The 15,396-nt window shown below is 45.8% G+C and overlaps 1 protein-coding gene across 1 annotated transcript in view; it reads left to right on the forward strand.

Moving 5' to 3' along the window:
* LOC117514523 (dynein heavy chain 11, axonemal) overlaps positions 1 to 15,396 on the forward strand; it is a 174,447-nt gene that overhangs the window by 7,654 nt on the left and 151,397 nt on the right. The window contains exons 6-12 of the mRNA XM_034175026.1: positions 72 to 283; positions 1,906 to 2,127; positions 2,232 to 2,399; positions 14,142 to 14,258; positions 14,347 to 14,484; positions 14,579 to 14,694; positions 14,793 to 14,988. Coding sequence (XP_034030917.1) covers positions 72 to 283; positions 1,906 to 2,127; positions 2,232 to 2,399; positions 14,142 to 14,258; positions 14,347 to 14,484; positions 14,579 to 14,694; positions 14,793 to 14,988 — 1,169 coding nt within the window. The remainder of the gene's footprint in view (positions 1 to 71; positions 284 to 1,905; positions 2,128 to 2,231; positions 2,400 to 14,141; positions 14,259 to 14,346; positions 14,485 to 14,578; positions 14,695 to 14,792; positions 14,989 to 15,396) is intronic.

The following is a 15,396-nucleotide window of genomic DNA, read 5'->3' on the forward strand; positions in this document are numbered from 1 at the left end:
AAATATGCATTATGGTCAAAATTGATCTCTGATTATGGTGTTCATATTTCCCATTTATTTTTTTCCTAAAGCTTTAGAAGAAGCTGAAGACATTGACCTTCATCTATACCCACTACATGCACAAATGTCTCAGCTGGAAAATGGAGGGTTCACTCACTTTGAATCATTCATCCCTCCACTGTTCCACACATTTTTCCTTATATGGACCAACTGTCAGTCATATCAGAATCCAGCACGCATTGTTGTTTTACTGCAAGAATTCTGTAATCTACTCATTCAAGAGGTAAAACTATTGGATGCAGCCATCTGACACTGATCAACTTGGTAATTACAAGATAGTGGGGTGTAGCTGGAATTAAATTTTAGGGTTGTTTGGTGAAATAGTTTTGTCTTAATGATAATGGAGTTCTAGCTCTTGTGAGCATAATAACGAATTACAGTACATGGGTACCCTTTACTGAGTAGATTAACTGACTGGACTTTAGGATTGTTTGGTGCATATATCTGATATTAATGTCAATTTATGGATGGTTTATTAGAGAAGGCTTTGGGCTAGACGGTGTATATTCTGAATGGGTATATATTATGGTTTGACAAATAGGATTTATTTGTAAATATGACAAGACTTCAAATTTAAGCATGATCAGGATTCAACAATGCCCTCTAAAGACTGCCCATTTAACTGAAAAGAGTATTGATTCTTATATCCATGATAACTTGAAATTTATCATATTTTCACGAAATTTTAACTGAATATGCCAAATGAGTCTATCCCAGAGGCTTTCAAAATTGACAAGTTCAGTTTTCAACAAGATGCTTGGACAGGATATTTATACTTTTGCTGATGATAACTTGAATACACGTTAGCACATTTTCAACAAATTTGAGCCGAACATCCAAAATGAGTGTATCTCAGATGATTTTGAATTTGAGCATGATCAGGCTTTACCAAGACCCTCTAAGCACCCCCTACTTTACTCAACAGCATGTATCCCAGATTACTTTGAAATTGCTCATGATTGGGTTTCCCCAAAACTGTTTAAGGACTGTGCACTTTACTGAGCACAATATCAATTGTTGTGCCCAGGATAATTTCAACATAATATGAGAATTTCACTAGATTTGAACTGGCATCACAAATGTGCAAATAGTGGAAGAGTTCTAATTTATGCATGATTGGATTTCACCGAGACCCTCTAAGGACTGCCCACAACAGAGTATTTAATGTTGTACCCAGGATAACTTCAACAAACTATTGGATTTTCACATCATTTTAATTGAACATCCTAAATGAGTGTATCTTGAACAACTGAATGAATTTGAGCAGTCATCAGATTTGATCAAACTTCTCCAAAGACCCCCTACTTTACTAACTACAGTATTGAGTGTTGTGTTCTTGAAAACCTGAACAAAGTTTCACCACATTTTTACTAAATTTGACCTGGACATCTCAAATGAGTGTATCTCAGATGAGTTTCAATTTGAGCATGACCAGGTTTCACCCAGATTCTCTTAGTACCCCTATTTTACTCAAGAAAGCTCTTTTTCATATCTCCACCCTATCAAATCAATCCCCCAAAAACACATTAATATTTGACCAATACACTGTAAATTGTAATCTATCCAGTTCTATATTTTGTAGGTAGAACTACCAAAATTCTATTTACTCAAATTGTCATTTGGCAGCAGGTTTAGAACACAAAAGGCAAGCGTCAGTGAAGGTTTCCTAATTTGTGCACTAAACTGATCAAGACAACACAAAGACAGTTGAATGGCATGCTACAAATTACAGGTGGGGCACAAATGCGCACTCTTGATTATTTTATTGTTGCTTTGCTGGTGACATCATTTGACCTGTGTGTGAAGACAAAGCAATTCATATATAGATGTTTTTTCATGTTTTAGGCTTCCACATATCTCTCTAAAGATCTGCTGCTGAGAGAGGACCAAGAGGAAAGTCTTCATATGGTAAAGAAAGTGATCAGAGTCTTCAGACATTTCAAGTCCTGTTACCAGACCCAGAGAGAGAGGCTGGCCAGCCAAGTCAAACATGCACTCTGGGATTTCCCATCTACCATGGTCTTTGTACGTTTCAACCACTTCTTCAGTCGCATGCTGCAGCTGGAGGTGAGGTCATAGTTTCACCTTTGAATTCAGGCAAATATATGTTCATTAGGTTATATCTGACATTAGGTTATAGCTGACTCCTGTTACAATTTGTCTTTTTGTAGGACTTTTTTGAAATTGGGGAGGACTTACAGAGAATTGAAAAGCTGGAATTTAGTGGAATTAAAGGCAAACTCCACAGTGAACATGCTGCTCAGCTGTATGGAGAGTTTCTTAAACACTGTCAGTTGTTGAAGCACAGTCAAATCAACCCATTTGATTTCACCTCCCAGGTAAAAAGAAACTTAGATCTATCTATCTATCTATCTATCTATCTATCTATCTATCTATCTATCTATCTATCTATCTATCTATCTATCTATCTATCTATCTATCTATCTATCTATCTATCTATCTATCTATCTATCTATCTATCTATCTATCTATCTGTCTGTCTGTCTGTCTGTCTGTCTGTCTGTCTGTCTGTCTGTCTGTCTGTCTGTCTGTCTGTCTGTCTGTCAGAAAAAGTCTGTGCTGGATGACTATGGCACAGTGTTTTTCTTTTTTCTTCTAAAATGTCAAGTCTGCTATGTGCCTTCTGGTACACTCAACTAAATCTAAATATTTAAATATTCACTGATGAACTCATCCCATCTGCACAAAGTGATGTTAACCAGTGAAATCACCTGCTGGAGTCAATGGCTGCAAAGAAAACTTGCACCCTCTTTGTCCTTTCTGGAATACTTTGGACACCACTGAGTTAAAGTAATTCAAGATTTGTAATATTATGTAATGTATTGTAGAAGACACAGCTTGCGGCAGTTTAACTTACATATGACTCATATTTCATATTTCTGTTATACGTCATGTCATTTTATGTTATGCTAGGTCATAGGTAATGTTGAAAAGGTTAAAAACATTAATATTTGATGGACACAGCATTTGCTCTCTTCTTTAAAAAATGGCACACAGTAGCTTTAATCCAGTGAGTTTTTCTGTTATCTTGACAGTTTTTTGTTTTGTTTTTTCAACATTTTTGAGTGGGATTGCAGCTATACAGTGCATCTGGAAAGTATTCACTCCGCTTCACTTTTTCTACAGTTTATGTTGCAGCCTTATTCAAAAATGGATGAATTTTTTTTCCTCGCAGCATTGTAGATTCTCACAAAATTCTACTCACAATACCCCTGAATGATAATGTGATTTTTTTTTTTTTTTTTTTTGCAAATTTATTAAAAAAAAAACTAGGAAATCACTTGTTCATAAGTATTCACAGCCTTTGCCATGAAGCTCAAAATTGAGCTCCAGTGCATCCTGTTTCCACTGATCATCCTTGAGATGTTTCTACAGCTTAATTGGAGTCCACCTGGGGTAAATTCAGTTGATTGGACATGACTTGGAAAGCCACACACCTGTCTACATATAAGGTCCCACAGTTGACAGTGCATTTCAGAGCACAGACCAAGCATGAAGTCAAGGGAATTGTCTGTAGACCTCTGAGACAGGATTGTCTCAAGGCACAAATCTGGAGAAGGGTACAGAAACATTTTTTCTGCTTTGAAGATGCCAGTGAGCACAGTGGCCTCCATCATCCGTAAATGGAAGAATTTCGGATCCACCAGGATTCTTTCCAGAGCTTCTAGGACTGACCGATTGGGGAGAAGGGCCTTATTCAGGGAAGTGACCAAGAACCTGATGGTCACTCTGTCAGAGCTCCAGCATTCCTTTGTGGAGAGAGGAGACCTTTCCAGTAGGACAATCATCTCTGTAGCAATCCACCAATCAGGCCTGTATGGTAGAGTGGACAGACAAGGCCACTTGTTAGTAAAAGGCACATGGCAGCCCACCTGGAGTTTGCCAAAAGGCACCTGAAGGACTCTGACCATTAGAAACAAAATTCTTTGGTCTGATGAGACAAAGATTGAACTCTTTGGTGTGAATTCCAGGGGTCATGTTTGGAGGAAACCAGGCACCATCCCTACAGTGAAGCATGGTGGTGGCAGCATCATGCTGTGGGGATGTTTTCAGCAGCAGCAACTGGGAGACTAGTCAGGATTGAGGGAAAGATGAATGCAGCAATGTACAGAGACATCCTGGATGAAAACCTGCACTAGAGCACTCTTGACTTCAGACTGGGGCGACGGTTCATCTTTCAGCAGGACAATGGCCTTAAGTGCACAGCCAAGATATCAAAGGAGTGGCTTCAGGACAACTCTGTGAATGTCCTTGAGTGGCCCAGTCAGAGCCCAGACCTGAATCCGAATTAACATCTCTGGAGAGATCTGAAAATGGCTGTGCACTAATGCTCCCTATCCAACCTGCAAAGAAGAATGGACAAAACTGCCCAAAGGTAGGTGCGCCAAGCTTGTGGTATCATATTCATGAACACTTGAGGCTGTAATTCCAAAGGCTGTGAATACTTACGTACATGTGATTTGTTGTTGTCCATTCGGCTGCTCCCATTTTGTTCGGGGTCCCCACAGCGAATACAGTCAGATCCGCATTGGTATTTGGCACGTTTTACGCCGGATACCCTTCCTGATGCAACTCCAGTGAAACCTGGAGAAACATACACAGCTGCTCATGTTCCAAAGAGGTCTCCCATCAAAGTACTAATCAGGTTCCACACTGCTTAGCTTCTGAGATCTGGCAGGATCATGTTGTGTGGGCCACCCGAAGAGGAGGTACTGCTGGCCAACACCAGAGGGCACCCTGCCTGTAGATGGGCTTCAGGCACCAGAGGGCGCAGTTCGCCGCCAGGAGCTTCAGGAACCCTGACAGCTGTCACTCATCACCTCATCCATAAAAGCCTGGAGAAGACACCACACCCCTGCTGAGAAATCATCTGAAGTATTCAGGTAAACTCTCAGCCGTCTTTGTGTTTTGATCAGCTAAGCTTATTGTCGCAACATATTTTGCTTCTAAGCTCGAAAAGCTGTAAATCTGTGTTCTGAGTTTGTAGATATATCCTTTGTACACTCGCAGCTTGAGGCTGAGTTTGTGGCAGTCGAGAGGAGTTGGCGTTCCCGCTCCTCACTACTACATTAATTAGTGTGACATTGGATTCTGCACGAACACTGAGTTGAGAAACAGGAGGTGGAGGTGTTTTCTCCCCTTTATCAGAACTCTGCTGACTGTTTACTGGGTGTGTGCTCACACACCCACTCTTGACTGTTTCTGCTTCCTGCCAGCAGTACCCGATCTGACAGCTGGAGACGGTGGCCACCTGGTGACTCTGGACTTGGCGGCTCCGGTGTGTTCCAGATCCGTTGGCTGTGGAAATCGTGTGCGTCCCGACTCCTTCCCTGGACAGGCGTCTCCTATCCTCGAGCCTGCCCACACGACACCAACTTTCTAATTGACTGTAGTATTGAATTGTATCTGTATCCGTTGTGCACATTTCACAACATTAAAAGTGTTACTTTTTATTTCCATTGACCGTTCATTTACGCCCCCTGTTGTGGGTCCGTGTTCCTACACTTTCACAACAGGATTTCTCGGCCAGCGTCATGGATCCCGAGGGGCGTCAACCATCGAGTGAACCACCAATGGAAATGCAGGGTGCACGGGGGCCAGCAGGAGGCGTACTAGGTGAGCTGCAGCAAATCCTAACCGCCTTCACTGCTCGGTTGGACTTGGTAACCGAGCAGAACGTTATCCTCAGTCGGAGGATGGAGGCTCTCACCACCCAGGTGAAAGCACGCGCACAGGGCGCCGCTGCAGCGCCTCCTCCTGCTGACCGAATGCCAGATACAGACATTCCAGTGGGCGTTCAACGAACCCCCCCTCCTTCCCCTGAAGCATACATAAGCCCTCCGGAGCCGTACAGAGGTTGTGTCGAGACGTGCGCAGACTTCTTAATGCAGTGTTCGCTCATTTTTTCACAGCGTCCCGTCATGTATGCGTCAGACGCTAGCCGGGTGGCTTACGTTATAAATCTGCTTCGAGGAGAGGCACGCGCCTGAGCTACGGCGCTCTGGGAGCAGAATTCACGGCTCCTAACGACATATACTGGGTTTGTGAGGGAGTTCAGACAGGTGTTAGACCACCCTCATAGAGGCGAGACCGCTTCGAGCGTGCTGCTGTCGATAAGACAGGGGTGCCGGAGCGCAGCTAAGCATGCAGTCGACTTCCGCATCGCGGCAGCGCGAGCCAGCTGGAATGCTGTTGCGCTCCGCGCCGCCTTTGTAAACGGACTGTCTCTGGTCCTTAAGGAGCACCTGGTGGCGAAGGACGAGCCGCGGGATTTAGACGGGCTTATCGACCTGGTAATACAGTTAGACAACCGATTAACAGAACACCGACGGAAGCGAGACGAAGGGCGTGGTCAGGCACAAGCTGTCCCACTTCCTCCCGGGTCCGAAAGGGAGCCGTCTTCCCCACGCTCCACAGCCAGGGTACTCCACGTGACGACAGCTCCCCCTGCTGCCGTTGTTAGGGAAACGAGCAGGACCAAAATGAGATCAGATCAGAGACAAAGGAGGCTGGTCCGTGGGGAGTGTTTTTTCTGCAGCTCAGCCGAGCACACGCAGAAAAACTGCCCCAAACATTCAAAACAGCAGCACTCGTCCTTAGAGACTGGGCTAAGGGTGGGTCATAATACTCACGCGGGGAAACCCCGACGATCTGCACGCATCCCAGTTACGATCCTGAGTGGGGATCTAACCCTTCACGCCCCAGCACTGGTGGACACAGGGTCGGAGGGGAATCTGCTGGATAGCAGATGGGCAAAGGAGGTTGGGCTCCCTCTAGTGGCCTTACTGTCACCATTGTCAGTACGGGCACTAGATGGCACCCTTCTTCCACTACTCACACATCAAACACAGCCAGTGACAATGGTTGTGTCTGGAAATCACAGGGAGGAGATTGTGTTTTATGTAACACCTTCTACCTCCCGAGTGATTTTGGGTTTTCCATGGGTGTTAAAACACAATCCCCGGATTGATTGGCCGTCTGGGGTTGTGACGCAGTGGAGCGAAACCTTCCACCGGTAGTGTTTAGGATCCTCGGTTCCACCCGGTGTGACAGCTAAGGAGGAGGTTTTAGTCCCCCCAATCTGGCGGCGGTGCCAGCTGAGTACCATGACCTTGCTGACGTCTTCAGCAAAGATCTGGCACTCACGCTGCCCCCGCACCGTCCGTACGATTGTGCCATTAATTTAATACCGGGCGCTGAGTACCCGTCCAGCAGGCTGTACAATCTCTCATGTCCGGAACGCGAATCGATGGAGACCTACATCCAGGACTCGTTAGCTGCCGGGTTGATCCGGAACTCCACCTCCCCGATGGGTGCTGGTTTCTTTTTTGTGGGCAAAAAAGACGGCGGACTCCGTCCATGCATTGACTACAGAGGGCTGAACGAGATCATGGTTCGCAACCGATACCCGTTACCTCTGTTGGATTCAGTGTTCACGCCCTTGCATGGAGCCCAAATTTTCACTAAACTGGATCTTAGGAATGCTTATCACCTGGTTCGGATCCGGGAGGGAGACGAGTGGAAGACGGCATTTAACACCCCGTTAGGTCACTTTGAGTACCTGGTCATGCCGTTCGGCCTCACCAATGCGCCCGCGACATTCCAAGCGTTGGTTAATGACGTCTTGCGGGACTTCCTGCTTCGGTTTGTCTTCGTATATCTGGACGATATACTCATCTTTTCTCCGGATCCTGAGACCCATGTCAAACATGTACGTCAGGTCCTGCAGCGGTTGTTGGAGAACCGGCTGTTCGTGAAGGGCGAGAAGTGCGAGTTCCACCAGTCTTCTTTGTCCTTCCTGGGGTTCATAATCTCCTCCAACTCCGTCGCCCCTGATCCGGCCAAGGTTGCGGCGGTGAGAGATTGGCCCCAACCAACAAGCCGTAGGAAACTGCAACAGTTCCTCGGTTTTGCAAATTTCTACAGGAGGTTCATTAAGGGCTACAGTCTGGTAGTTAGCCCCCTGACAGCCGTGACCTCCTCCAAAGTCCCCTTCACCTGGTCGGATCGGTGCAAAGCCACGTTTAAGGAGTTGAAACGTCGGTTCTCGACTGCACCAGTTCTGGTGCAGCCTGACCCTGATCGCCAGTTTATTGTCGAAGTGGATGCCTCTGACTCAGGGATAGGAGCCGTGCTGTCCCACAGTGGGGAGTCCGATAAGGTACTCCATCCTTGTGCCTACTATTCCCGCAGGTTGACCCCGGCTGAGAGGAACTATGACGTCGGCAATCGAGAACTTCTGGCTGTGAAAGAGGCTCTTGAGGAGTGGAGACACCTTCTGGAGGGAGCCACGGTTCCCTTCACAGTTTTCACGGCCCATCGGAACCTGGAATACATCCGGACCGCCAAGTGTCTGAACCCCAGGCAAGCCCGTTGGTCATTGTTCTTTGGTCGGTTTGACTTCCAGATCACGTATCGCCCCGGGACTAAAAACCAACGGTCCGATGCACTGTCCCGGGTGCATGAAGAGGAAGTCAAGCCAGAGCTGTCGGATCCACTGGACACCATCATCCCTGAGTCCACTGTCGTCGCAACCCTCACCTGGGACGTGGAGAAGACCGTCCGGGAGGCCCTGACACGACACCTGGACCCCGGAGATGGACCTAAGAACCGGCTGTACGTCCCACCAGAGGCCAGGGCTGCGGTCTTGGACTTCTGTCACGGTTCAAAGCTCTCCTGTCACCCAGGGGTGCGTAAAACCGTGGCAGTGGTCTGGCAGCGCTTCTGGTGGGCGTCGATCGAGACCGACGTCCGGGAGTACGTCCAGGCCTGCACCACCTGTGCCAGGGGCAAGGCAGAACATAAGAAGGCCCAAGGAATCCTCCAGCCGCTGCCGGTGCCTCGTCGCCCCTGGTCCCACATAGGCCTGGACTTCGTCACGGGTCTCCCTGCGTCCCAGGGTATGACGACCATCCTGACGATAGTGGACCGGTTCTCCAAGGTGGCCCACTTCGTGGCCCTCCCGAAGCTCCCGACGGACCAGGAGACTGCAGACCTCCACCATGTCGTGCGTCTGCATGGTATCCCCACGAACGTAGTCTCGGATCGTGGTCCCCAGTTCTCCTCGCAAGTCTGGAGGAGTTTCTGTAGGGAACTGGGGGCCACCGTGAGCCTCTCGTCCGGGTACCACCCTCAGACCAACTGACAGGCAGAGCGGACGAACCAAGACATGGAGCAGGCCCTGCGGTGTGTAACCTCTGCACACACGACGGCCTGGAGTCAACACCTGGACTGGATCGAATACGCCCATAACAGTCAGGTCTCATCTGCCACCGGCCTCTCCCCCTTTGAGGCGTGTTTGGGGTACCAGCCCCTATTGTTTCCAGCCGTGGGGGGAGAGGTCGAGGTCCCCTCAGTCCAGGCCCACCTCAGAAGATGCCGTCGGGTGTGACGCACTGTCTGCTCTGCCCTTCTGACAGCCCGGACGAGGGCTAAGGACCATGCAGACCGCCGGCGTACCCCGGCCCCTGCATACCAGCCCGGGCAGGAGGTTTGGCTGTCAACTAAGAACATCCCTCTGCAGGTGGACTCCCCCAAACTGAAGGACAGATACATCGGACCTTTCCCTATCATCAAAGTCCTCAGTCCAGCCGCAGTGAAGCTGAGGCTGCCAGCTTCGCTGCGGATACATCCAGTCTTCCACGTGTCCCGGATAAAACCATGTCACTACTCCAACCTCTGCACTCCCGGACCAGCGCCGCCTCCTGCCCGGATCATCGATGGAGAGCCTGCGTGGACCGTCCGCAGGCTTCTGGACGTCCGTTGACGGGGCCGGGGGTTCCAATATCTGGTGGACTGGGAGGGGTACGGACCCGAGGAACGCTCCTGGGTGAAGCGGAGCTTCATTCTGGACCCGGCCCTCCTGGCCGACTTCTACACCCGACACCCCGACAAGCCTGGTCGGGCGCCAGGAGGCGCCCATTGGGGGAGGGTCCTGTTGTGTGGGCCGCCCGAAGAGGAGGTACTGCTGGCCAACACCAGAGGGCGCCCTGCCTGTAGACGGGCTTCACGCACCAGAGGGCGCAGTTCGCCGCCAGGAGCTTCAGGAACCCTGACAGCTGTCACTCATCACCTCATCATGCCATCCATAAAAGCCTGGAGAAGACACCACACCCCTGCCGAGAAATCATCTGAAGTATTCAGGTAAACTCTCAGCCGTCTTTGTGTTTTGATCAGCTAAGCTTATTACTCTACTTACTACTTTTTTTTTATATAGCGCCAAATCACAACAAACAGTTGCCCCAAGGCGCTTTATATTGTAAGGCAAGGCCATACAACAATCATGAAAAACCCCAACGGTCAAAACGACCCCCTGTGAGCAAGCACTTGGCAACAGTGGGAAGGAAAAACTCCCTCTTAACAGGAAGAAACCTCCAGCAGAACCAGGCTCAGGGAGAGGCAGTCTTCTGCTGAGACTGGTTGGGGCTGAGGGAAAGAACCAGGAAAAAGACATGCTGTGGAGGGGGGCAGAGATCGATCACTAATGATTAAATGCGGAGTGATGCATACAGAGCAAAAAGAGAAAGAAACAGTGCATCATGGGAACCCCCCCACAGTCTACGTCTAAAGCAGCATAACCAAGGGATAGTCCAGGGTCACCCAATCCAGCCCTAACTATAAGCCTTAGCGAAAAGGAAAGTTTTAAGCCTAATCTTAAAAGTAGAGAGGGTATCTGTCTCCCTGATCTGAATTGGGAGCTGGTTCCACAGGAGAGGAGCCTGAAAGCTGAAGGCTCTGCCTCCCATTCTACTCTTACAAACCCTAGGAACTACAAGTAAGCCTGCAGTCTGAGAGCGAAGCGCTCTATTAGGGTGATATGGTACTACGAGGTCCCTGAGATAAGATGGGACCTGATTATTCAAAACCTTATAAGTAAGAAGAAGAATTTTAAATTCTATTCTAGAATTAACAGGAAGCCAATGAAGAGAGGCCAACACGGGTGAGATATGCTCTCTCCTGCTAGTCCCCGTCAGTACTCTAGCTGCAGCATTTTGAATTAACTGAAGGCTTTTTAGGGAACTTTTAGGACAACCTGATAATAAAGAATTACAATAGTCCAGCCTAGAGGAAATAAATGCATGAATTAGTTTTTCAGCATCACTCTGAGACAAGACCTTTCTGATTTTAGAGATATTGCGTAAATGCAAAAAGGCAGTCCTACATATTTGTTTAATATGCGCTTTGAATGACATATCCTGATCAAAAATGACTCCAAGATTTCTCACAGTATTACTAGAGGTCAGGGAAATGCCATCCAGAGTAAAGATCTGGTTAGACACCATGCTTCTAAGATTTGTGGGGCCAAGTACAATAACTTCAGTTTTATCTGAGTTTAAAAGCAGGAAATTAGAGGTCATCCATGTCTTTATGTCTGTAAGACAATCCTGCAGTTTAGCTAATTGGTGTGTGTCCTCTGGCTTCATGGATAGATAAAGCTGGGTATCATCTGCGTAACAATGAAAATTTAAGCAATACCGTCTAATAATACTGCCTAAGGGAAGCATGTATAAAGTGAATAAAATTGGTCCTAGCACAGAACCTTGTGGAACTCCATAATTAACTTTAGTCTGTGAAGAAGATTCCCCATTTACATGAACAAACTGTAATCTATTAGACAAATATGATTCAAACCACCGCAGCGCAGTGCCTTTAATACCTATGACATGCTCTAATCTCTGTAATAAAATTTTATGGTCAACAGTATCAAAAGCAGCACTGAGGTCCAACAGAACAAGCACAGAGATAAGTCCACTGTCCGAAGCCATAAGAAGATCATTTGTAACCTTCACTAATGCTGTTTCTGTACTATGATGAATTCTAAAACCTGACTGAACCTCTTCAAATAGACCATTCCTCTGCAGGTGATCAGTTAGCTGTTTTACAACTACCCTCTCAAGAATCTTTGAGAGAAAAGGAAGGTTGGAGATTGGCCTATAATTAGCTAAAATAGCTGGGTCAAGAGATGGCTTTTTAAGTAATGGTTTAATTACTGCCACCTTAAAAGCCTGTGGTACATTGTCGCAACGTATTTTGCTTCTAAGCTCGAAAAGCTGTAAATCTGTGTTCTGAGTTTGTAGATATATCCTTTGTACACTCGCAGCTTGAGGCTGAGTTTGTGGCAGTCGAGAGGAGTTGGCGTTCCCGCTCCTCACTACTACATTAATTAGTGTGACATTGGATTCTGCACGAACACTGAGTTGAGAAACAGGAGGTGGAGGTGTTTTCTCCCCTTTATCAGAACTCTACTGACTGTTTACTGGGTGTGTGCTCACACACCCACTCTTGACTGTTTCTGCTTCCTGCCAGCAGTACCCGATCTGACAGCTGGAGACGGTGGCCACCTGGTGACTCGGGACTTGGCAGCTCCAGTGTGTTCCAGATCCGTTGGCGGTGGAAATCGTGTGCGTCCCGACTCCTATCTGGACAGGCGTCTCCTATCCTCGAGCCTGCCCACACGACACCAACTGTATAATTGACTGTAGTATTGAATGTATCTGTATCCGTTGTGCACATTTCACAACATTAAAAGTGTTATTTTTTATTTCCATTGACCGTTCATTTACGCCCCCTGTTGTGGGTCCGTGTTCCTACACTTTCACAACAGATCAGGCTGACACAGAGCAGATTGGCTGCTGTACATGTGATTTCTTAGTTGTTTATTTTTGATAATTTGCAAATAAAAAAAACTTTTTATGTTGTCTTTATGGGGTGTTGTTAGTAGAATTTTGAAGGAAAAAATGAATTTACTCCATTTTAGAGTAAGACTGTAACATAACAAAATGTGGAAAAAGTGAAGCACTGTGAATACTTTCCAGATGCACTGTAATTTTTATGAAGTTTTAAAGAATCTACTAAAAATATCTTAACAATGTCAGGGGGAAGAAGAATAGTCAGTCATTTTCTTGATGTAATCACAAAAACTATCACCATCCCCAAGTACTTTTAAAAATACTTAAATTATGTGTGAATTATCCTCATCAAGGCCAATGTCACCAAACACCACTAAAACGCAATTTGCAACCGTAGCCCAGCATGAGCATCTGAAAATCATCACACAAAAGGGTTATTCCCGTTCTAATGCAATTCCATCATTTGCACTTTTTTTTTCTGTAAATCATTTGGCGAATCAGTGTGAAAGGGTGTGGTCGGCTCGTCAAAGCTTACAGTAGCTACAGCGTCTTAATGTCAAACTGGAAATTGTGTGAGCAGACCCACAGATTTCTCCATCTCATCAGCTGCATTGAGGTAAATCCACCAATCAACACAGTTAAATCCACTTATTTCGGCATTGTCTAGTTTCTGTAGCTTTCAGCTGACACCACCATTATTGACACCTGCGTAGCAAAGCGGTCAGGGCATGGAGTAATACATCAAATGTGAAACAGTGGAATGTTGACATCTGCATAGCAAAGCGGTCAGGGTGTGGAGTAATAAATCAAATGTGAAATGGTCGAATATTTTGCCACTGTCTACATGATATTTTATGGTCTGAAATCTCGCACGATTAGCCAGTCAGATTTGTGGAACAAATGTAATTGCATTTGAATGCTGTTTTAACTCCTACGAGCAAACTTGGAGCTTTTTGTAAACACAAAGCCTTTGAACTATAAAATAAACTATTAATTTCTGAATGTAACAGCAGCTATGGGCATGGTAGGAGCTTTAGATTATTTGATGATGTTGATTTTTTCTCTTTTCCCTCAGGTGGACAGAGACGCTGTGCTCTGCTCCGCTCTGAGTTGTCATTACACAGCACTGTGGCCTCAGAGAATGGTAAAGTCACTGAGTGCTGATCTCTTTTTTTAAAAATGTTGGCATGAAGACGGAACTTTGCCACCAATGAGTTGCTACATGCAGTGCTGCAAAAAATAAACAGTCATATCAGCTTATCGGCCAGTATAAGTGGCCAAATACTGAATATCGTTACCAATTAGCCTGGCCAATACTCGGTCAACCCGTAGTAAAGAGTTTGTTTAGAAGCAGTAGGCCATGCTAATTCAGTATCAGATTCTTGCAATTTGTGGTATCATTACAAATTGAAAGTCTTTTGTTTTTGGAAGGATTTTGAAACCAAGTATAAGGATTTCAAAATGAAGATCGAGGGCTTTGAACGTCAGCTTGCCAGCCTCTTGTGTTTGTCCTTTAAGGACTGTTCTGACCTGGAGTCAAAGTTAAAAGTAAGCAAGACTGGTTATGTCAGATGTTGGTTATCACAGTAGTGATGAAGTGAAAAAAGACTGAGAAAAACTTTTTTTTGTCCTTCAGCTCTTAACTGTTTTTGGGCACTTCCTGGAGAGAAAACAAATCAGGGAGTTATTCAGTCCGAACTTGTGTGTACTGCAGCAAAATTTCAGAGATGAACTGCAGAGATGTAAATGCTTGTTCAACTCTCAGCTCAATAAGGTACTGTCTGTAAAATGGAATCTTGGCAATATAGATAAATGTGGTTCAATAGACTTTGGAATTCTTCAGTGTCTCTTTTTTTTTTTCTTTGTAGATGGAGAGTGGTCTTGCTAAGAACATGACAAACACATCTGGAGCTTTAAAATGGACAAAAATGCTGAAGGAACGCATTCATGCCCAGTGGGAGAAGTTCAGATTTCTGTTTGACATGTCAGTGCAAACCTTGAATCAATAAATGGATGGATAGGAAGATGCAGTGACAAAGTATCTCGAAAAAAAAAACTTGTGTATTGCTCCAATATTTCTAGGTCTGTTGGAGTTGTGGTGAGGGCGAGGGAATATCACATGCTTACAGAGTTGTTGAGTCTTCTGGATCAGTATGAAAAGAACATTTATTCTGACTGGTGTAATGGCTTGGAAGAGTCCTGCTTGATTAACCTGAACCAGCCAATTATCTCCAGAAATGTCTCAACTGGCCTGATCTCAGTTAACTTCAATCCAAAGGTAACTTACCCACACAGAAAAAAATGACGAAGTGGTTGCTTATACTGAAACACGCCCTTTAGATTTATGTTTGTTGTTGTTGCTGTTTGTATTTCTTTACTTTGATTGGTAATGGCAGCCATCAACATGTATCAGATGATGTCTGAGTCTATATGTCTGTCTACAATGACATTTCTGGAGGCCAATTTAGCTCAATTCAGTTTAATTTAATTCAATTTATTTAGTTTATATAGCGCCAAATCACAACAAAGCTGCCTCAAGGTGCTTTACACGAGTTAGGTCTGATGTTACCAACCCCTAGAGCAAGCACACAGGTGATAGTGGTAAGGAAAAACTCCCTCTAATGATATTGAGGAAGAAACTTCAAGCAGACCAGACTCAAAGGGGTGACCCTCTGCTTAGGCCATT

The sequence above is a fragment of the Thalassophryne amazonica genome, chromosome 7 (assembly GCF_902500255.1).
Source record: "Thalassophryne amazonica chromosome 7, fThaAma1.1, whole genome shotgun sequence".
Taxonomy (NCBI): Eukaryota; Metazoa; Chordata; class Actinopteri; order Batrachoidiformes; family Batrachoididae; genus Thalassophryne; species Thalassophryne amazonica.